At 37.7% G+C, this 24,833-nt stretch overlaps 1 protein-coding gene across 1 annotated transcript in view; it reads left to right on the top strand.

Moving 5' to 3' along the window:
- Window positions 1-9,210: 9,210 nt before the first annotated feature.
- The window catches only part of LOC309839989 (serine/threonine-protein phosphatase 4 regulatory subunit 3B-like), a gene marked incomplete at both ends in the record, with an annotated part of 31,467 nt that continues 15,844 nt past the window's right edge, over window positions 9,211-24,833 (top strand). Inside the window, one exon of the mRNA XM_082682008.1 lies at window positions 9,211-9,492. Within this exon, the coding sequence (XP_082538134.1) occupies window positions 9,211-9,492 (282 nt within the window). The remainder of the gene's footprint in view (window positions 9,493-24,833) is intronic.

Raw genomic sequence — 24,833 nt, 5'->3', positions numbered from 1 at the left:
TGTTTCATTTGCAAATATTTTCTCCCATTCTGAGGGTTGTCTTTTTGTCTTGTTTATGGTTTCCTTTGCTGTACAAAAGCTAAAAAAAAAAAAATGGTACTGATGCAGCTAGTTGCAGGGCAGGAATAAAGGTGTAGACACAGAGAATGGACTTGTGGACACGGGGTTGGAGGGGGAAGCTGGGATGAAGTGAGAATAGCATCGACATATATACACTACCAAATGTAAAATAGCTAGCTAGTGGGAAGCAGCAGCATAGCACAGGGAGATCAGCTCGGTGCTTTGCTGTGACCACCTACAGGGGTGGGATAGGGAGAATGGGAGGGAGGCTCAAGAGGGAGGGGATATGGGGACATATGTATGCATATGGCTGATTCACTTTGGTGTACAACTGAAACTAACACAGTATTGTGAAGCAACTATACTCCAATAAAGATCTATTAAAAAAATTAGATTTTGGTGATGGTATACAACTTCTATATTTATTAAAATTCATTGAATTGGGCTTCCCTGGTGGCGCAGTGGTTGAGAGTCTGCCTGCTGATGCAGGGGACATGGGTTCGTGCCCCGGTCCGGGAAGATCCCACATGCCACGGAGCGGCTGGGCCCGTGAGCCATGGCTGCTGAGCCTGAGTGTCCGGAGCCTGTGCTCCGCAACGGGAGACACCACAACAGTGAGAGGCCCGCGTACCGCAAAAAAAAAAAAAAAAAAAAAAAAAAAAAATTCATTGAATTTTATATTTAACTACAGTGAATCTTATATAAATTATATCTCAATAAAATTTCTAAAATATCAATTCCATTTCTTTCTACCAGCAATGTAAATCAGAAATAGCAATTGAGAAGACATTATCAGTGTCAAGAGCACGAATCAGAAGAGAATAATTGATGTAAATAAATAAGTATAGTGAAACTTGTACACTGAAAACTACAAAGCATTACTGGAAGAAATTAAAGATGATCACAATAATTGGAGAGACATTCCATGTTAACGTATTCAAAGAGTCATTATTGTTAAGATGTCAATAAGCCTAGTAGATCTAAAGATTCAACCACATCGTTGCCAAAATATCACTCAGCTTTCTTGAAGAAATTGGCAAATTGAGGGTAAAGTTCATACAGCAATCTAAAGGACCCAGCATAGCCAAAATAATCTTGAAATTTAGAATGATTTAGAGAATTTAACCGATTACAAAACTTACTACAAATCCACAGTTATCCTAATAGTGTAGTAGTACCAGCTTTAGAATAGACATGCAGATTAATGGAACAGAATTCAAAGTCACAGATAAGTCACAGCCTGAGGAAAATAAGTGCTAATCTTAGATAAGACAACTGTGTCCAGAATACATAAAGTACGATTTCAACTCTAGAAGAACACTAATAACTCATCTAAATGTAGGCAAAAGATTTGAATAGAAATTTCATCCAAGAAGATATGTGAATGGACAAAAAGACATGAAAGAAATGGGGTGATGGATACATTAAAAAAAAATTAGGTTTCAGTAAAGTTTTCACAACTTAGTATATTTATGAAAAGTTGTTGAACTGTACCCTTAAAATTGGAGAATTTAAGGCATATAAATTTTACCTCAATAAAGTTGTAAAATAATTGCGTTTCTGTACACTAGCAACCTGAAAATGAAATTGAGAAAACACTGAAATTTAGAGTTAGAAATTTCTTTGTTACAAAACTCATTCGTATGTACTACTTCACAGCCTCAGCGGCCACGGCTCATGGGCCCAGCCGCTCCGCAGCACGCGGGATCCTCCCGGACCTGGGCACGAACCCGTGCCCCCTGCACTGGCAGGCCGACTCCCAACCACTGCGCCACCAGGGAAACCCCATATGTGCTACTTTTATTTCCAATATTGGAATCACATTTCTGACTTGGTTTCTCCTTCATTCATTTATTTCTTAAAAAATAATACCTAGAGTGGAACACAATACAATATTATTGTTATAGCCTAGATTTTTATTGAAGCCAAATTCCTATGACATTGAGTAAAGAAAATGGAGGTTTTATATCAGGGTCAATACTTGCATTTTAGTCTTTTTTTTTTTTTTTGGTACGTGGGCCTCTCACTGCTGTGGCCTCTCTCGTTACTGAACACAGGCTCCAGACACGCAGGCTCAGCAGCCATGGCCCACGGGCCCAGCCACTCCACGGCACGTGGGACCTTCCCAGACAATACTTGCATTTTAATAGAATATATATTTTTAAACTGATATATTTTTTAAATTTTTTGCAATTGGGCACATACCCTATAGCGACTTCAAATATTAGGATGTGAGAGAGTTTTTAGTACATGTATTTCTGATTAGCAGTAATATGATTCAGGACCCGTTGGTGTCACAAAATTATCATTTAATATTGTCTGGAATTATACATGTTAAGAGGTTAAGTTAAATTTTGGATCACTCAAAGATTAACCTGTAAAATGCTTTATTGATTCAATTTGTTTTATCAATGTGTTAATTTGTATGCTTAATCATACTATAGAATAATAAATATTTTTGGTTATTTTTACTTTATTCTTTGGATCCCAGATGATGATAAAACCACTACAGGTAGCTCTAATACAGAAGGATACTGAACTTCAACGCTAATCAATTTTTATATCAAAATCAACCTAAGAATGAAAGAATTTAGCTAAAGAAATCTGGCCCATAGCATGCCCTTTCTGTGGCTGTGTTTTCTTCACCATCCCTCCTCCTTCATTGTAGTTCACCAATAGCTAAGAGCCTTCAAATCGATTTTATTAGAATACGTGGAACTTTTGATTACAACATGCATGCCAAGAATTCAATACATTAACATATTAGCTCAAAAGAGTTTTATTTAGTAAAGCTCTTTACATAACTTTACCTTTTGAATTCCAACGCCAAGACTGAGAATAGCTATGTCTATGTAATTTCATGAAAACACACACACATACACACACACAAACAATATATTGTATTACCAACAGACTAGGTTCGTAAGGCAATTATATACTGTCTGATCATCTCCACTGCAGGTTCTGCATAGTCATTTTAATTTTTTTGTCAAATCGTGAAAATCCTTAGTGCTTATGACTTAAAACCTTGGAATAAACTCCCTCTTCTCAAAATCAGGTTATACCTGCATTTCCATTCTCTTTATAAAGAGATAACTGATTTCCTCTTTTTTTTTTTTTGCGGTATGCGGGCCTCTCACTGTTGTGGCCCCTTCTGTTGTGGAGCACAGGCTCCGGATGCGCAGGCTCAGTGGCCATGGCTCACGGGCCCAGTCGCTCCGCGGCATGTGGGATCCTCCCGGACCGGGGCACGAACCCGCGGTCCCCTGCATTGGCAGGCGGACTCTCAACCACTGCGCCACCAGGGAAGCCCCTGATTTCCTTTTCACTGTGGATTTTTTTTCATTGTTTTTGCATTTATGCCTTTGCTCATATTTTCTGACTTGGTGCCTTGTTTGAGTCTCTGCTGCTCTTTTTCTCCTTTCAATAAACAGTTCAACAGCTAAAGATTTTTTAGAACAACTTAAGATTTTTTTAGAACTTTTATATATAATGCACACTCAGTAGTCTGTGTGTGTAATATAACAATATTTTTGCACAAAAGAAAAGGCACTTGGGCTTCCCTAGTGGTGCAGTGGGTAAGAATCCACCTGCCAATGCAGGGGACATGGGGTCGTGTTCTGGTCCGGGAAGATCCCACATGCCGTGGAGCAACTAAGCCCATGAGCCACAACTACTGAGCCTGCGCTCTAGAGCCCACGTGCCACAACTACTGAAGCCCACGTGCCTAGAGCCCGTGCTCCACAAGAGAAGCCACCGCAATGAGAAGCCCGTGCACCACAACAAAGGGTAGCCCCCACTCCCCGCAACTAGAGAAAGCCTGCGTGCAGCAGCAAAGACCCAACACAGCCAAAAATAAATAAATAAATAAATAAATCTATTAAAGAAAAGGGACTTGTTTAAGACATACAAATAATTGGAAATGTTTTAAACAAATAAAGAGTAACTTATTTACACAGTATTCTCATTTAATTAGGTACTCATTGTTTCCAAATAAGACTAATCTGATTCTAACTCATTATCAATATCTATAAAGTATACAAGATATATTTTATTTAGCTTAAACATAAAATCACAAGTTGCTTTGCTTTTGTTTTTACAGTTATTATTATTGTAATTTGGATGTATTATTTATTTGACATCACCTTGGGATGGGGAATTCCTACACTTCAGGGGTCACATTTTCTGATCTTTTCAAGTTAGTACAATAAAGATTTCACAAGTTTTAATAGAAGAGGATTTGTGAAGCTCTGGAGAAGGATTTGAATTTAATCTGAAAATCACTATGAGACCAAAAATAATTTTGAAAGGTTTGAATTTTCACTGATTACTATTCAATAGTTAAGACATTGCCAAGAGATGTGTAGACACTATACAAACACTTTCTTATATCTATCAGCATTTTTTGTTTGTTTTGCTGTCCCTGAATAGATGAATAATGTTTAATAATCCTCCAACTCTATTTGAAATTGTTAATACTTGTTAATCGGCAGTGCTAAGATAATCGAATCCTTTGATACCATTATCAAAAAACAGTACTTAAAAGAATTTACCTAGAGGCCAACAATATACCAACAATATGTCTTTATCCTTGAAATAACATCGATTAGAAATGGCAAACACCAGAAATATCTACTTGAGATTCTTATACATTGATTTAAATTTTAATTCATTCACATTAGTTTTCTTCATGCTAGAGTATTACACAACAGAGCATCTAAATCCATGGAGGTCACAGATCCTTTCCTCCACAACCCCTATGCATTTTCCTGCTTGACTGAGGTCAATTTGTTTGAAGCAGAGAATCACTTTTTGGTGGAGGTAGTCTGGACAGGTGGCATCTCAAAACTTAAAAAAATGGCATACAAGTGGGAGTGGGAAACGGAGAGGGAAGGGAGCCTGTTATCACTTGCAGCTAGTCACATCTTTGCTTCAACACCCAAACGTCGGCTGTGCACAATAACATTCTCCTTCATGCTTTAAACCTAAGTAAGCCCAAGTAGACAAAAGTAAAGTGGAAATAAGTCTATTCAAATCTAGATAAAGGACTTGATTTTTATATTAAATGACATAATTTGATGTGCTATAACTTAATACCAAAGTATGTCTAAAATGGTTTTATTATAATCTTATGCAAATTAAGCCATTCAATTTATCTGGTTTTCTTCCCCATCACAAATTACACAGTATTTTACAAAGAGTTAAATAACTTTATGCATTTACTGCTTCAAAAATCACCTTTTCATCATGTCTTGTATTAAGAAATGGTGAACCTTCCAAGTCCATCTTGCATGTCTTTGTGAAAAAGAGTGCATATTGTCTTGCCCTATGCATAGAGATGGTTGAACAGTTTATTCTCTTCTATTTGAGGTAGAACACTATCTCATTGATATGATTTTACATTACTCTCATAAATTTTTCACAAAATTGATAAGATAAACTGATACAAAATGTTTAAACATTTAAGTAAAGGTGTTTGGGTCAATGCGGTGTTGTTTTAAATTACTCTGAAAAAGCAGCTGCCAGATTACAGATGATAGCTGCTTGAAGTTTTATGTTATCACTGATTTAATAAAACCACACATAGAATGAAGACACCAAAACACACACATACAGACAAACAAAACCAAGACAATTTGAAATTACTCTTTTCGGAATAGGGGGCTTGCTTGAAACATAAATTAGACGCTATGGTAAATGTAGAGTGGTAATCTCAAAATAACAGATTATGTGATCTTGACAGATGCCTTTCTTGACAGAAAAAAAAGAGTTTAGAATGTTAATGAGGTGAAACTGACATGTGAATTAATCTAATAACTTGCAGTCAGGAGAAGCTGTCCTCCATATTTTCTCCACAAATTCTTCCCACTAATACTCTACAAATCCCTAAAATAAGATAGTTCATTTATTGTAAAATACCCTCAGATTTTTTTAAAAGAGAGTTTTCTCTCTATATGAAAAAATCAGATTTTTCCTCCTAGTATTGTTACACTTGTCGAATGTCTGTAGTGAGTTGACTCAAACAGATGCCCACATTTTCATTCCATATACTTTGAAAATATTACAATATATCTAAACGTGAGTTTTGAAGAAAGACTAAAGATAAGAGGAAGCTATGTCAAGAACTTTAAATGAGTAAAAGTAATTAGCTCTTTTTCATGGAACCTAAAGGAATTCATATTTTCTGAACTCTGAAGTTTGAAATTAGCATTTGATCTATTGTACCTCTGAAATGTAGAAAATATTTGGCATTCTATTTTTCCCTCATACCCAAATCTTCAGATAGGACCATATTATCACCACAAACTAAGATAGTTATTGCATTTCTAAAATTCATTTAATTTGCCATGTGATTAACAATGTTAGTCTGGGAGGGAAAAACAGTGGGTGTCATTTAGAAAAACATATTTCTAATTTCCAAAACTTTATTAAGTATCTAGTACATGTCATGGGATGGGGAAGTGGAAACACTAAAATGAATAATATATGCTTAGAGAAAATTAAACTTTCCAAGCTGAGTTATTTAAGATATTTCAGAATGGAAATGCTTATCTTACCAAGATAGCAATTAAAAAATGTTCATCTAACCTATAATATGTCCAGATCAACTCTTGGCTAGCTGACCACCCAACAGGGCAAAAGTAAATAAATCCAGTTAAGGGGATTTATTAATGGTAAATCCAATACTGCCATCTTAACAAATAGACTTTTCTATTATGTTTCGAAGACATTCAAATTCAACAGATCCAAAATGAGCTTGTATTATCTTCCTTCTCAAATCCATTCTTTCTCTAATTTTTCTAACCCACTAAGTGGCATCATCATTCACATTTTTGCTAAGGAGAATCAATTTTGTCGCTTCCCTTACCTCATCTGATTTACCCTTTTATCTAAAGCATCACAAGTACTTTGAATAGCTTTAGGATTTTATCCAACATTGCCCAAGCTCGAATCACTTTTTACAATAACCTTTTATCTGTTGCACCAGCATCTACTTATACTCCCTGCTAATTTAGTCTCCACATATTAAAACTTTAAGCACACATTTAAAAACACACACATATTTAAAAATACACACATTTGAACATGTCAAAATACACACATTTGAACATGTCACCCCATTGCTCAAAACCACTTTCTCGAAAACCCATGAAAGGTTTCCCATTCCTCTTATGACAAAGACTAAAACTCTTAACGGTGACTAAAGTCCTGTAAAAGTTAGTATTTTATATACTTCATCTCATGCCATGCTCCACACTGCTTTCTAAACTTCAACAACACTGACCTTCAAGTTTTGGAAAATTATAAGCACATACTCTGCCTGGAATGTTCTCCTATCTGTCTTGCCTGATTTTGACTTAGTTAATACATATTCATAATTCATACTTCAGCTCAAATCTAACATCGTCAAGCCTTCCTGACACATCTCTTCCCTAACCGGGTTGAGTGCTCCCTTGTAGCAATCGGGGACCAGTTAGAAAACAGAACCCACCCCAGGTAGGTAGGTCAATAGAGGGAGTTTAATATAGGAGCCAAGTTGTGAAGGTGTTAGATGAGCTGAAAGAACAAACAGAAGATGAGACACCCATGGATTCACAATCGCAGGAAGTTGCCATCATGACTCGAGCCCTGGGGTAAAGTCTAAGGAAGTAATAGTGTTACCAGGTGTCAGGAGTTGGAACCACCAGTACTTGAACCACAGAGGTAGAAGCTGCCCAGTTGGAGCTACAGCCAAGGAGGAAACAGAACTCTTTATGATTAGTATCTGGTGTACCACAAAAGTTTAAGCTCCTTAGGAGAGGAATCACAGATGTCTTTTTTTTTTAAGACTAAATAGTACATGTTTTATTTTATTTATTTTTTTATTGGAGTATAGTTGCTTTACAGTGTTGTGTTAGTTTCTGCTGTACAATGAAGTGAATCAGCTATATGTATACATATTTCCCCTCCCTGTTGGACCTCCCTCCCACCCCCCGTTGTAACTCTAATGCCTAGAATGGTCCGCCATAAATGTGTTGAATAGAATAAGAATCATTTAATTGATCAACTAACTCTTGTGATATTTTAACCACTATAACAAAATTAATCTGGTAGTGTATTCCAGGTATTCTAAACATATTTGGGAACCAGGACCCCTTTTTAGTAACTTACGAAAGTCATGAACCCTTTCACTAGAAAAACGCACATAAACATTAACAGTTTACAGTGATTTTTTGGAGAAGGGGCTCATAGACAGGCTACAGCCCATCCAGGAATTTCTTGTACTTCTAATCTAGAAGCAATAAGATCTTCTCCAGGTGGGTGTGGAATTGCATGGGTGTATTTTTGTTTTCCCAGTATCTGGGACCCACTGCTGACATTTAGTGAGAGAGGAACAGGTAATATAAACTTCTCGCAGAGAAAAAATTTCTCACCCAAAATTTCTGTAATAACCTATCATGAATCTCAGGACGTCAGATTAAAATTATACTGGAGAGGAAAATTACTTGTCCATCAAATTCAAAGTAATGTTTCTTCTTTCTCTGGTGACAACGAAATTCACCATGAAAACAGCCTGGTTTAAAAATGGCTTCTTGGGGGACTTCCCTGGTGGTGCAGTGGTTAAGAATCCACCTGCCAATGCAGGGAACATGAGTCCGATCCCTGGTCTGGGAAGATCCCACATGCCACAGAGCAACAAAGCCTGCGAGCCACAACTACTGAGCCCATGTGCCACAACTACTGAAGCCCATGCACCCTAGAGCCCGCGCTCCTCAACTACTGAGCCCGCATGCTGCAACTACTGAAGTCCATGCGCCTAGAACCTGTGCTCTGCAACAAGAGAAGGCCCCACTCACTGCAACTAGAGAAAGCCCACATGCGCAGCAAAGACCCAACACAGACAAAAAAAAAAAAAAATGGCTTCTGGGACTACATACATGTTTCATATTTACAAATGTTTAATTTACATAACAGCTGTCACTGAGCCTTGATAAATTTACACACAATAGAAATGTAAATATATAAAACGCAGTATAGTAGTGAATTTTGGGGGGGATTTTGCTAATTACCTAATTCTCCATAGCAAATTATCCCCAAACTTAGTGTTTAAAACAACACACATTTATTATCTCACAGGACCTGTAGGTCAGGAATCCAGATGCAGTTTACATGGGTCCTCTGGCTCAGGGACTACGAGGCTGTAATCAGAGTGTTGGACAGGGCTATGATCTCATGAGAAAGCTCTACCAGGGAAGGATCTACTTTCAAGTTTACTTACATGATTGTTACCAGGATGCAGTTCCTCGAGGGTTGTTGGACAGAGGGCTTCAGCTTCTTGCTGGCTGTTGGTCAGAGGCTACCTTCAGTTCCTGCCACATAAGCCTCTTCGTATGGCATCGTGTTTCATCAGAGCAAGCAAGAGAGAAAAGCCGAGAGAGTGCCAGGTTGAGAGTAAGCAAGACAGAAGTCACAGTCTTTTATAGTTTCATCTTGAAATTGATGTCCCCTCACTTTTGCCATGTTCTATTTGTTAGAAGCAAGCCACTAGGTTGAGCCCATACACAAGTGAAGGGGGGTTACACAAAGGCATAAATACCAGGAGGCAGGATCATTGGGAGTCATCATATTGATAAAAGGCTCTGTACCACGGGGATGAAGCCATAAAGGCAAAAGGAAATAAGTTTCTTGAAAAAATTTAAGTTATATTTGAGCTGCTAAACAGTCAATTCTTATATTCCTAGTTTGTTTTTTTTTAACAATTGAATTTCCTCTTCATCAAAAGACAAATACATAAATACTATCTAAGATTTCTCTCCATTCTCACTCTAGTAACTCTCACCTTCTCTGTATCTGAGCATTGTTTTAATGGCACATTTAAAAAGAAGAGATTATGTTTTAAATGTTAAGATAAAAGAAACTTGAAAAGTTATTACAGAATCGTTTGACTATCTTACTCCTGGGAGTGATAATATAATTCTACTTTTGAGAAGACCTTTACAACTCATTAGCTTATGAATTATGTATCTTTCATGCAAAGAAAGGAAATGTAATCCTAACTCTTTATAGGTGGGACATCCTATATTTATTTCTCTTAAAACAAAGTAGAGATGCCTTCAGATATTTCATTACTCTTAGAGAATTAAATGGCTTAGCAAAAGCCAACTTTCTCTTCTCAGTAGGCAAATTTAAAAAGCACTTATTAATCCAGGAATCCACTCTCCAACTTGTATATACTTTAATAACAAGAAGAGGAAATCTGCATTTTCAAAATGATCTTTAATTTTGTATGTCCTCCATAATTAAAACTGCTACTGTGCAAAAAAGGAGTGAGTGCTAATACTTTAATTCAAAATGTCTGCCTTACCTGGAAGTATAGAGTTAACAATATTTAAAGCTCTGTATATAACTGAGAAAGAAATTCACTTGCTGGATATCAAGTCTAAAAATGTCCATCCCCCAAATAAGAGAATGGCAAAGCAGAATTGGACACATGAGACTAAAGATTCATCGAAAATCATAGTTGGGAGTGAACTCAATTAAATCAGTGGGGCCATTGCAACCAGGCCATATATCTCTACTTGGTGAGCTAAAAATCCACTTTCTAGGCATTTTTCTAAAAGTAACTGAAAGATTTGTAATAGAAGGCTTACTTGAAGTTGAAAATGTGGGGCATTTTTTAGGCTTGTAAGTTGTCTTTGAATGATTTTACATAGTCTAATTTGACATTGCTTATTACTAAAAGCCCATTGAGCCCCCTTCCCCATATACTGTATATGCTGAAATATAGTGTCTGTAGGTTTTGATGGCAAAATGGGTTTGGGGAACTTCTCGAATTCTTCGGCAGAAGAATACTGAGCAAATGCCTGCACAGGAAAAGGTCAAAATAAAGTCCAAGAGGGACAGCTACACACACACAAAGAGAGAGAGAGAGAGAGAGAGAGAGAGAGAGAAATTGAGAGAGAAAGAAGCATTGAAAATAGGCTTATTTTTTTTTCCAGTTTTGCCTGGAATCATTTCTATTCACTCCTTGTCAGAACAAGGAAGTCCAAATTCCAGACTTCCCCAGACCAATTACCGTGCTATTTTAAATCTACTCAAAGAAAGCAGGAGGTTATGTCCTACATATCATTCTTGCAACTTTTCAGGAAAGGAAATGTAGAAGAGCTGGGAAGACAAATCTAGTTCTTGTTCACTGTTACCTGTAGGAGTTTAAGGGTGAGAAAAGAACACAGGCTGTGTCATCCTTGTTTCAATGAGTTGCCTACTATTCCTTTGTCCTAGGTGGTAATTGCTGGCAGAGGAAGAAAGAGAAGGACTGCAATTCTCAACTTTGCCTTTCACAACGTATGAAGCACATAAGTTTACCTGTTGATATGGCGATAGATTTTGGCCAGAATTAAACAGGAACTAACCTAAAAAAGAAAGAAAAACAATGCTACAAGAAGAGAAGAGAGAGGCACAGGAGGTAAAATTAATCTCACCAGTTTTGCAGTAGTTCTTTTTTACTATGCATTGACACCTCTTTCTTTAGCCTTGAGAGTTACCTTGAGCTTTTCTGATGGAACAGCTCTATGCCATGAAAATATTCAGTTCATCATTTCTAAAGTCCCTCCAAACACTCTTTGCAGAGCATCACTGTGTCACATCCATGTAAGTAGAAGAAAAAGATTAAATAATTATTTTATCATACCATAGCCCTATTGTTATATTCTGTCTTATAAGTACCTCAACCTCAATTTGTCCAAACTAAATTAACCTTTCCCTCCTAAACCTACCCTTGTTTCTAACTAAAACACATCACCATCCACCAAGTTGGCAATTATTTTTTATTGTGTCCTCACTTGCCCTGATTGCCTTCATTCTAATCAGAAGTTCTGTTAATTAAAACCTTTAAGTGTCTCTTGAATTTATCAATTTCTCCTTACCCTCACTGCTAAAATTGTAGTTCAGATCACAACCATGTCTCACTAGATTTCTGCAACATTCCTTATTAAGATGCCTTGCTTGCTTTCCTTCTCCATTCTCCATACAATTCTAATACAGATAAGATACTGCCACGTGCACCCTTTCAAGTTTACTTAGTTTACATGATTTTTATGACCTAGTACTTACTTTTCTTTACAGCTGTGGTCCCTTTTCCTCCTGCCCCCTTGCCACCCTCCCACTCACACATCCATAATTCCAATTATACTACAAGATACAACTTAATCATTATTTTCTCTGGGAAGACTTTCCTGATATGTCTATGTTGTCTTGTGTGCCCTTTAAGGTATTTACATTACAGGTGTTTAACTGTCTCCCTTTCAAGGCTGAAGATTCAAGAGAGACTAAGGGTGAGCATTCTTCTTAGCATTTACCTTTGAGTCACCAGCAAATTTCCTGGCTCATATTAGGCACTCAATACTGGATACTTGAAATAACTTCCTTTACTGTTCACAAATATCAGTTCCAATTTATTTTATTTATTTATTTTATTTTTTAAAATAGATTCTTTTATTTTATTTTATTTTATTTATTTTTGGCTGCGTTGGGTCTTCATTGCTGCACGCAGGTTTTTCTCTAGTTGCAGAGAGCGGGGGCTACCCTTCGTTGCAGTGTGCGGGCTTCTCATTGCAGTGGCTTCTCTTGTTGCGGAGCACAGGCTCTAGAGCGCAGGCTCAGTAGTTGTGGCGCATGGGCTTAGTTGCCTCACAGCATGTGGGATCTTCCCAGACCAGGGCTCCAACCCGTGTCCCCTGCATTGGCAGGCGGATTCTTAACCACTGTGCCGCCAGGGAAGCCCTCAGTTCCAATTTTAAATGTCTAATCATTGACAGTGTGTTGGTTTGCATTTAAACACTACCACAATGAATTTTGTTAGTTGATGATGAAATTCATTCTCTGGTATTTTCAGCTCTTGTATGCCAAAACTTAGAGGCCCACATATTTAAAATTTTATTTCCCAGGTCCAGCCTCAAAAGAGAAGTCTCATTATTATTCTAATCACGTCACAAAGAAAACTGAGGCAAAAAGAGGAGTTATGTGACTTACCCAAGTGACACCCTGACAATCCAAAATAAATCCAGGACTAATCCTCTGAATATTCTGAGTCCAATGTGATTGCTTAGCTCCTGAGTGTGCTCTTTAACATTCATGGGGGAAAATGTATTTTTCAAAACTGTTACACCCTTGAAGATGAATGTTATTTCTGTTTATAAGAGATAGGTAAATATCTTCAAATATAAAATGGCTTTAGATCAGAAACATCTAGCAAAGTTTAGAAATTTTTAAAAGTGAATTGGTAACTAAAGAAAATACAGGAGTTAGGAAACGACTTTGGTGATCAAAATATCATTGTAGGAAATTTTACAACTCAGGGTAGGATACTTACCCCTGAGGAAAGCGGGTGTCCTGATCCTAGCGTTCTCAGCAATTTAAAGTCCTTTTGTTCAAGTAATAACCCATGAAAAGGTTGCGACTGCACAGATTGACTCTGCTCTGGACTCAAGCTGTAAGTGAAACCAAGCAACTTGACCTATTTTCCCAAGAAAACTAGTTAACAGCAAGGGTGTTGAGAAAGGGCAGGATTACCTGGAGCACCGTGGGCTCCTGGGGACGAACCCTCTTACACAGCACTCACCAACTCACTCCAAATGCCCTCAGACCAGCTCCTCCTCCAAAGCTTCCCAGGCAGGGAGCCAATCCTCGGGTCCCTTTCTCTGAGGTTTTCCTTTGCTGCCTTCATCTCAGGAATGTGGGGAGAGCGACTTCCTGTCTCTAATGCAGTTTTCTCAGGTCTCTAAACAGCTTACCCTTTTGTTATACAGGGACACATCCAAGCCTTGATAAATTTGCATTTAACACCTAGGCACTCAGCTAAGAACAACAAAAAGCCTTCAGTTTCTTGGACCCATTCCCTTTAAAAGGGAGTGAAGTGTGTTAAAGAACACTTTTTGTTGTTGTTGTTCAGGTATAAGATTTGTAAATGAACCAATATGTTTAAATAATAACTTCACCAGGCATCGGTTTAAGTATTTTATATCTGTTACTTCTTTTAATCCCATAACAACCAAATGAGGTAGGTAACGGTTCCACTTTAGAGATGCGGAAATTGAGGCCCAGACATGGTAAGTATCTTGTCTATGTCACATGACCTGGCAGAGCCTCAGTTTCAGCTTGAGGTATCTATTTTTGTGCTTGAGCTCTTAACCACCAGTTCTGCTTCCTCTGACTTACAGACTGGATACATGTGCATATACGGGTGAAATATAAATATGGATGCAGATGTAGATATAGATGAATATAGCTATAGTCACTATATCTATATTTATCTTTTGAATATAAAATAAATAGTAAATTACATCATTGTACTTTTTTCAGTGTGCTCCTTTCTTTTCTCTGTGCATTTTCTTCTTTCAGTACCTTGTTGCACTAACTAGGTTTCTTCCTTTCTTTCCCTGAACTGTTTTCTGCGTGGAGATAATTGCTTCTTGTACTGTAAGCAACTGACACTTCCCTGAAATAACTGAAAAGACCTGAGGGACAGATTTATAGTCAGAAGCCTTAGGTGTTAAAATACCCTTGGGACTCCAATTGAGCCTGAACATTAGAGCCCTAGGGAATGGATATGCCTTATCATTTTTCTTCGCTTTCCTTTGCTGATTATTCTTAGTAAATGGCAAAGACTCCTGTAAGTATGTGCCCAGAACAACTTCAAGAATATTGCAAAAAAAGAGGGCATATCCCTCCCCTCATTTTTCCATTGTTGAATTAAAGTGAAGTACAGGCTTATATTCCCAAAGGCCATATAAGTACACACAACATGGAGATTAGATAATTAGGCATGTATAGTTTTAGAATAATGGAGGATTTCTTTAAAGATATTTAGAATTGCTATACATTAGAATGATATTTCTCTTTGAAATATACAACTAGAGTTAGTTGTTGTGAAGAGAGAAAATGCAACCCCCCAAAAGTCAAATTAACAGTTACAAAAGCGATCATAAATGCCATGGTAAGGTCACGTATGTGTGGCCTGAAGAAGACTGGCACTTACCTTCAGATGAAAGAAAGTAATTCAGCATATGTGAACCCTCGTTCTTGCCTCTGCCATTGAACAGAGAATAGTAGAATGGTAAGAAATTAAAATAGGAAGGCTTATTTGAGAGAAAAGGCAAGAAAGTGTCCCGCTGGTACAAGCTGAATTATACTAGAAGATATTATATATGAAAGTTATCTCTCTGCCTGGAGGTCTCTAAAATGAAAGCAAAAGGAATAGCTGCTCAGACTAATACAGCCATTTAAGCAATCCAATTCTAGCTGTCAAAGGCATGTGTTTGTGTGGGAGAGAGGAGAAAGGTATCAGTTAGATAATCTCAAATAGAAAATTTTAAAAGGGGCTCTCCATATACAACTGCATTAAAAGAGATGTAACTGGAGAAATTAATGGCAGGCTCCATAATATAATTAGTACAGAGAATGATCCTATTGAATAAGGAAAAAGACAAATGGCTATAAACCCTATGTTTACAAAGATCTTTTAAGAGTCCACAGTAGAAAGAAATACAGAGAGAAAAAAGAAAGACATATGGAAAGAAAAAAAGTGCGAAAAGTAAAAGGGGCAAGATATTGCTGAAGGGGAAACTAGCATTTCTATTGGAGCTTAACACAATTAGAGGCAAGAGAAAAAAGAAGAATTAAATTCAAAGTTAGTTTATCTCTCTTTAAAGCAAAAATAGTAAATAAGATAAGAATGTTTCTCTTTGGCTGGTGGGGGTCAAATACTTTAAGTGAGAGGTACAACCAACTAGAAGCACTAGATATCTAACTGTTCTCTGTGCTTTCCATTAAAGAGAAAAAGAGGGAGGTGAGGGATAGGAAGGGCAATATAGAGACACATATTTGCTTGTCCCAAAAGGCTTAGGATTCTAACTTGGTGATTGTATACCATAGATATAAAACATAGCTTCAGTATCTATTTAAAGAAAAGGAAAAAAGAATGGTGACTTGCTATGTAGCAAAGAGCTTAAGTGCACAGATTCTTGAGTCTGACTACTGGGGGGACTTAAATTCTTTTTATAATGAAATATTTCCACCTAGAATTGAACACCGTTCAATATAATAGAGATAGAGGTAGGTAGATGGATGGATGGATAGATAAATAGATGGAGATTTATATGTGAATAATATATAAATAGATAATATAAATAAATCTCTATCTTTCTATTCACCATCCATCTCTTGTTGCAGGTACAACTGTCTATTTATAGTTGAGAGATAAAGCAAGTCTAGAGATTGAGTGCAAGGCATCCGTGATCTTGAAGAAATTACTTATTTTTGATGTACCCTGATTTCTGTATCAGTAAAGTGAAACTAATAATTATATCTACCATATGAGGAGTAAGTGAGAGCACCTATGGAGTACTTAGAATGGTATCTGCCACACAGCAAACATTAGCAATTGTTAAGAAATGGTTAATGAAGGAATCTTAATTCTGTGTGTCTGCTATGTACCAGGCTCTTTTCTAGACCCTGGGAACACAGCAGTGAACATCACAGACATTTTTGCCGTCATTTTAGGGTAATCAGTGTTACTGTTAAAGTTATGAATGTGATTCTTGTTTTGAGAGTCTGTTTGTTTTAAGATGGAAAACACTTGAACCCATTTTATTGAAGGGGGAAAAGAAATTACTCCTAGCCATAGTTTAAATATTGAAATCACAGAATAATTTATGGCATAAGAGGTTTCAGGAAGCCAGAAAAGGGCATGATATGTAAAGTACAGGTTAAGAGGTTATTCTTTTTTTTTTCCGTAACGCTCCCAACTTTATTACAAGGATGTCATAAAATATTTAAGATATACAAAAAAGTGTTAAGTATAATACAATGAACACTCACATATCCAACTCCCAGTTTAAAGATTCAAGCATTAGCAAATGCAGCTGAAGCTCTGAATTCCCTCCCTAATTGTAACCCCTTCCCAATCCCCACTAATCTGAATCTGGTGTTTTATCATCACCAAGCATTTAAAAAATATTTTTATTTTTTAAGTATGTATCCCTCAAAACAAGTAGCACTGTTCAGAGTGTTTTTACACTTTAAGTCAGTGGTATCATACTTGGTTTTTTTCTTGCCTTTTTTGCTCAAAATTGTTGATATTTATCCCCTTTGATGCTGGAGCTCACTGATTATCTGTGTGCCATTCCATCACTATTCTGCATTTGTTCTCCTGATGAAGTACATTTCACGTTGTTTCTACCCCTCCCCCACCTCACTATCACTTTTACTAACAAAGCTTCTGGGAACATTTTTTTTTTAACATCTTTATTGGAGTATAATTGCTTTACAATGGTGTGTTAGTTTCTGCTTTATAACAAAGTGAATCAACTATACATATACATATATCCCCATATCCCCTCCCTCTTGTGTCTCCCTCCCACCTTCCCTAACCCACCCTTCTAGGTGGTCACAAAGCACCAAACTGATCTCCGTGCTGTGCAGCTGCTTCCCACTAGCTATCTATTTTGCATTTGCTGGGAACATTCTTGCATACCCTCCTTGGATTCATTATACCTTAAACTACAAAATATGCACATGCATGGAAGACCAAGCCTTTCAGACACAGTTCCTACATAAAGTCATTATTTTCAGAGTGATTTACTATCACTCATGTTTGATCCTTTATAATGGCTCCAAGGTGGATATTTTATAAGAAGGTGCAATCCGCAGAGGGATAGAATGACTTAAAAATCAGAATTATGGAACTTTTGAAAAGCCCTGCAAAGTACCAAGGAGTCATCTAATCGAACACCTTCATTTTATAGACGAGGAAAGTGATTCCAGGACGGGGAAGGGGCCTCCCCAGTGGTGAACACTGGGCTTCAGAGTGGATCCTATACTGGTCTCCACCATGATGGACATACATGTGAAATAAATATAATATAAATAAATCCCTTGCTTTTTCTTCTGTTCACTAAGACCCACTAAACAATGCACCATGGGATGTGGGTGGACCACTCGTAAGTCCTTCCTGGCTGAATTATGACTGTGCTTCCCTTGGTCAATTCAAACCCCATTCTTAATTTTTCAAAAGTCAATTTCACCGTAGCTTTGCTGGAGTCGAAGCAAACATCAGAAGATAAAATAGATTTTCTAATCAAACACAAGAATAATTGGATTTGCAAAGGGAAATAAAATCATAAAGGAAAAGGAGTTAGAACATAAATATGTTTGGAAGAATTTCTCAGAGCAAGAGAGTTATTACAGTTGGGAAACTATGGGTTTCCTTGGAGAAGAGTGAGTTTTAAAAGCTGCCTGTCATTTGATGAGATTCCGTAAGAATTCCCTCTTTGACTAAACTTTAGTCAGGCTCCTTTGAGTCCATCCTCTCCTTAACAAGGCCTCATCCTAGGCTGCAGTCTCTGTCCCACTGGGCCCAGCTCAGCAAGTATTCCCATGCCCTTCATACCTAACCAATTCCCCTTAATAATCTTCCATCCACTGACCCATCCCTGCCCACTGGCTACACCTCCCCAGCTGCCCCTGTTGTATTCAGCGTGGAGGTCAATCTCTCTCCCCTATTACAATAGTCTTGAGTAAACACTTCCTTGCCTGTTTGATTTCTGCCTGGTGCAATTTTTCTTGGACAGATTCACGTCTCAATGCCAGAATGTCACTGGGTCCCAGAGTACAAACTGCCCATAATTAGGAGAACCGTGTCTTGGTTAACCTGAAAAGGTTTTAATTTCTCTGTCAAATCTGAATGAGATCCTTGCTGGGTAGAGTAATCTTGGTTGTAGGTTTTTCCCTTTCATCACTTTAAATATGTCCTGCCACTCCCTTCTGGCTTGCAGAGTTTCTGCTGAAAGATCAGCTGTTAACCTTATGGGGATTCCCTTGTATGTTATTTGTTGCTTTCCCTTGCTGCTTTTAATATTTTTTCTTTGTATTTAATTTTTGACAGTTTGATTAATATGTGTCTTGGCGTGTTTCTCCTTGGATTTATCCTGTATGGGACTCTCTGTGCTTTCTGGACTTGATTGACTATTTCCTTTCCCAGAAGTTTTCAACTATAATCTCTTCAAATATTTTCTCTGACCCTTTCTTTTTCTCTTCTTCTTCTGGGACCCCTATAATTTGAATGTTGGTGTGTTTAATGTTGTCCCAGCGGTCTCCGAGACTGTCCTCAATTCTTTTCATTCATTTTTCTTTATTCTGCTCTGCAGTAGTTATTTCCACGCTTTTATCTTCCAGGTCACTTATCCGTTCTTCTGCCTCAGTTATTCTGCTATTGATTCCTTCTAGAGAATTTTTAATTTCATTTATTGTGTTGTTCATCATTGTTTGTTTGCTCCTTAGTTCTTCTAGGTCCTTGTTAAACGTTTCTTGTATTTTCTCCATTCTATTTCCAAGATTTTGGATCATCTTTACTATCATTACTCTGAATTCTTTCTCAGGTAGACTGCCTATTTCCTCTTCAATTGTTTGGTCTGGTGAGTTTTTACCTTGCTCCTTCATCTGCTGTGTGTTTTTCTGTCTTCTCATTTTGCTTACCTTACTGTGTTTGGGGTCTCCTTTTCTCAGGCTGCAGGTTCGTAGTTCCCGTTGTCTTTGGTGTCTGCCCCCCGTGGGTAAGGTTGGTTCAGTCGCTTGTGTAGGCCTCCTGGTGGAGAGGACTGGTGCCTGTGTTCTGGTGGGTGGGGCTGGATCTTGTCTTTCTGGTGGGCAGGGCTGCATCCAGTGGTGTGTTTTGGCATGTCTGTGAACTTACTATGATTTTAGGCAGCCTCTCTGCTAATGGATGGGGTTGTGTTCCTGTCTTGCTAGTTGTTTCTCATGGGTTGTCCAACACTGGAGCTTGCTGGCCATTGGGTGGAGCTCAGTGTTAGTGTTGAGATGGAGATATCTGGGAGAGCTCTCGTCAATTAACATTACGTGGGACCGGGAGGTCTCTGCTGAACCAGTGTCCTGAACTCGGCTCTCCCACCTCAGAGGCTCAGGCCTGACACCTGGCCGGAGCACCAAGACCCTGTCAGCCACACGGCAGATGAGTGGTTTATTACCAAGGATATTAAAGAATAGGAACCAACAGTCAGATGAAGAGATTCATAGGATGAGGTCGAGAACAAAGAAACTTCAGTCCTCTTGGAGTTTGGAGCCCAGCATGGTGGCACGTGGAGGCATTCTGCTTCACCAACCTGGAAGCTCTGTGAAACCCTTACTTTTGGATTTTAATGGTGGCTTCACTACACAGCATGGTTGATTAAATCCCTAGGCACTGGTGATTAATTCAACCTCCAGAACCTCTTGGTTAACCTGAGATGGTCCCCGTGCCTGCCTGACACAGAAGGACTATCACCAATGGTGCTCATTCCATTGTCAAAAGGGTCCTGGTTTAGACAATAAATTATATGGCCACCCACATGTGGTGTGAAATTTACTGGCTAAACTGACAAGAGGACCTGTTGGACTTAAAAACGGTGTTACAGCAGCTACAAAGGACACAAGAGAGCAGACTCTTTAAATGAGAACATTCCTTTTTAGTCCTGACTCCCTACGCATAGTTACGTTTGATTTTATGTCCCAAATTAAAATGTTTCTCCATAAATAAAAAATGATTTTCGTCACTTCGTATTTCAAACATGTTCACCCATTGCCTTTATTATACCTCTCCCTTGATGACTACAGATGGGTTTATCACAGTACATTTTACTAGACATGCATTTCAGAGTGAGAGGGAGGGAGGGAGGAGATAGAGCCTGGGAAAGCCAGTGAGGCACAGGCCTTAGTAAAAACAGCGGAGATAACGGGAGCACTACCTCGCTCTAGTTCTTCTCCGCTGAATATCATTAAAGGACTGAAATGAATTTGCAAAACAATAACTGAGGCTGACACCTGCTGTTGACAGGTGGGAGCAGATCAAAATTGAGCTGTGCTTTTTTACTGCTGTGGACAGAGGGCCAGGCAGGAGGGAATCCCCTACTGTCTCCCACCTGGAAACGCTGCGTTTCTTGTCTTCTTTCCTAACACCAAAGGAGGAGACCCCTCATTAAGGTGAGGTTCGTGAGAAATTTTGAGCAATGGTTTTTGTGTTGGTTTTTTTTTTTGCTTTTTAAAATTTTTATTGAAGTATAAATTCTTTTATTGATTTACAATATTGTGTTAGTTCCAAGTGTACAGCTAAGTTATTCAGATATATATATATATATATATATATATATATATATATATACACTTTTTTCAGATCTTTTCCATTATAGGTTGTTATAAGATATTGAATATAGTTCCCTATCTTATACAGTAAATCTTTGTTGTTTATTTTATATATAGTGGTGTATATCTGTTAATCCCATACCCCTAATTTATCCTTCCCTTCCCCCTTTCCCCTTTGGTAACCATATGTTTGTTTTCTATGTCTGTGAGTATGTTTTTGTTTTGAAAATAAGTTCATTAATTTCATTTTTTTAGATTCCGCATATAAGTGATATCATATGATTTTATATTTGTCTGGCTTACTTCACTTAGTATGATAATCTCTAGGTCCATCCATGTTGCTGCAAATGGCAATATTTCATTCTTTTTTATGTCTGTGTAATATTCCGTTGTATGTATATGTCTATGTATGTGTGTGTGTGTGTGTGTATATATATATATATATACACATATATATACACCACATCTTTTTAATCCATTCATCTCTCAGTGGACACTTAGGTTGCTCCCATGTCTTGGCTATTATGAATAGTGCTGTTGTGAACATTGGGGTACATGTACTTTTGAATTAGAGTTTTTGTCTTTCCAGATATATGCCCAGGAGTGGGATGGCTGGATCATATGGTAGCTCTATTTTTATTTTTTAGTTTTTTTGGTTTTTTGTTACTCACATCACTCTGTTATTGGTCAAATCAGTCATACAATCAACTGAGTCATTCCATCATTGGATGACTTAAATAATATATATATATATATATATTTTTATACAGCAGGTTCTTATTAGTCATACATTTTATACACATCAGTGTATACGTGTCAAACCTAATCACCCAATTCATCACACCCCCATCCCCACGCCCCACGCCGCTTTCCCCGCTTGGTGTCCATATGTTTGTTCTCTACATCTGTGTCTCAGTTTCTGCCCTGCAAACCAGTTCATCTGTAGCACTTTTCTAGGTTCCCCATATATGCGTTAATATACAATATTTGTTTTTCTCTTTCTGACTTACTTCACTCTGTGTGATAGTCTCTAGATCCATCCACGTCTCAACAAATGACCCAATTTTGTTCCTTTTTATGGCTGAGTAATATTCCATTGTGTATATGTACCACATCTTCTTTATCCATTCGTCTGTCGATGGGCATTTAGGTTGCTTCCATGACCTGGCTATTGTAAATAGTGCTGCAATGAACACTGGGATGCATGTGTCTTATTGAATTATGGTTTTCTCTGGGTATATGCCCAGTAGTGGGATTGCTGGGTCATATGGTAGTTCTATTTTTAGTTTTTTAAGGAACCTCCATACTGTTCTCCATAGTGGCTGTATCAATTTCCATTCCCACCAACAGTGCAAGAGGGTTCCCTTTTCTCCATACCCTCTCCAGCATTTGTTGTTTGCAGATTTTCTGGTGATGCCCATTCTAACTGGTGTGAGGTGATACCTCATTGTAGTTTTGATTTGCATTTCTCTAATAATTAGTGATGCTGAGCAGCTTTTCATGTGCCTCTTGGCCATCTGTATGTCTTCTTTGGAGAAATGTCTATTTAGGACTTCTGCCCATTTTTGGATTGGGTTGTTTGTTTTCTTAATATTGAGCTGCATGAGCTGTTTATATATTTTGGAGATTAATCCTGTGTCTATTGATTCATTTGCATGTATTTTCTCCCATTCTGAGGGTTATCTTTTCGTCTTGTTTATGATTTCCTTTGCTGTCCAGTAGCTTTGAAGTTTCATGAGGTCCCATTTGTTTATTTTTAATTTTATTTCCATTACTGTAGGAGGTGGATCAAAACAGATCTTGCTGTGATTTATGTCAAAGAGTGCTCTTCCTATGTTTTCCTCCAGGAGTTTTATAGTGTCCGGTCTTATATTTAGGTCTCTAATCCATTTTGAGTTTATTTTTGTGTATGATGTTTGGGAGTGTTCTAATTTCATTCTTTTACATGTAGCTGTCCAGTTTTCCCAGCACCACTTATTGAAGAGACTGTCTTTTCTCCATTGCATATCCTTGCCTACTTTGTCATACATTAGTTGACCATAAGTGTGTGGGTTTATCTCTGGGCTTTCTATCTTGTTCCATTGATCTATGTTTCTGTTTTTGTGCCAGTACCATATTGTCTTGATTACTATAGCTTTGTAGTACAGTCTGAAGTCAGGGAGTCTGATTCCTCCAGCTCCGTGTTTTTCCCTCAAGACTGCTTTGGCTATTTGGGGTCTTTTGTGTCTCCATACAAATTTTAAGATTTTTTGTTCTAGTTCCATAAAAAATGCCATTGGTAATTTGATAGGGATTTCATTGAATCTGTAGATTGCTTTGGGTAGTATAGTCGTTTTCACAATATTGATTCTTCCAATCCAAGAACATGGTGTATCTCTCCATCTGTTGGTATCGTCTTTAATTTCTTTCATCAGTGTCTTATAGTTTTCTGCATACAGGTCTTCTGTCTCCCTAGTTAGGTTTATTCCTAGGTATTTCATTCTTTTTGTTGCAGTGGTAAATGGGAGTGTTTCCTTAATTTCTTTTTCAGATTTTTCATCATTAGTGTATAGGAATGCAAGAGATTTCTGTGCACTAATTTTGGATCCTGCAACCTTACCAGATTCATTGATTAGCTCTAGTAGTTTCCTGGTGGCATCTTTAGGATTCTCTATGTATAGTATCTTGTCATCTGCAAACAGTGACAGTTTTACTTCTTCTTTTCCAATATGTATTCCTTTTATTTCTTTTTCTTCTCTGATTGCCGTGGCTAGGACTACTAAAACTATGTTGAATAATAGTGGCGACAGTGGACATTCTTGTCTTCTTCCTGATCTTAGAGGAAATGCTTTCAGTTTTTCACCATTGAGAATGATGTTTGCTGTGGGTTTGTCATATACGGCCTTTATTGTGTTGAGGTAGGTTCCCTCTATGCCCACTTTCTGGAGAGTTTTTATCATAAATTGGTGTTGAATTTTGTCAAAAGCTTTTTCTGCATCTATTGAGATGATCATATGGTTTTTATTCTTCAATCTGTTAATATGGTGTATCACATTGATTGATTTGCGTATATTGAAGAATCCTTGCATCCCTGGGATAAATCCCACTTGATCATGGTGTATGATCCTTTTAATGTGCTGTTGGAGTCTGTTTGCTAGTATTTTGTTGAGATTTTTGCATCTATATTCATCAGTGTTATTGGTCTGTAATTTTCTTTTTTTTGTATCTTTGTCAGGTTTTGGTATCAGGGTGATGGTGGCCTCAAAGAATGAGTTTGGTAGTGTTCCTTCCTCTGCAATTTTTTGGAAGTGTTTGAGAAGGATGGCTGTTAGCTCTTCTCTAAATGTTTGATAGAATTCACCTGTGAATCCGTCTGGTCCTGGACTTTTGTTTGTTAGAAGGTTTTTAATTATAGTTTCAATTTCATTACTTGTGATTGGTCAGTTCATATGTTCTATTTTTTCCTGGTTCAGTCTTGGGAGGTTATACCTTTCTAAAAATTTGTCCATTTCTTCCAGGTTGTCCATTTTTTTGGCATAGAGCTGCTTGTAGTAGTCTCTTTGGATGCTCTGTATTTCTGTGGTGTCTATTGTAAATTCTCCTTTTTCATTTCTAATTTTATT

Source organism: Grampus griseus, assembly GCF_964374135.1.
Source record: "Grampus griseus genome assembly, chromosome: X".
Classification (NCBI taxonomy): Eukaryota; Metazoa; Chordata; class Mammalia; order Artiodactyla; family Delphinidae; genus Grampus; species Grampus griseus.
This window is presented reverse-complemented; position numbering and strand designations above follow the sequence as displayed.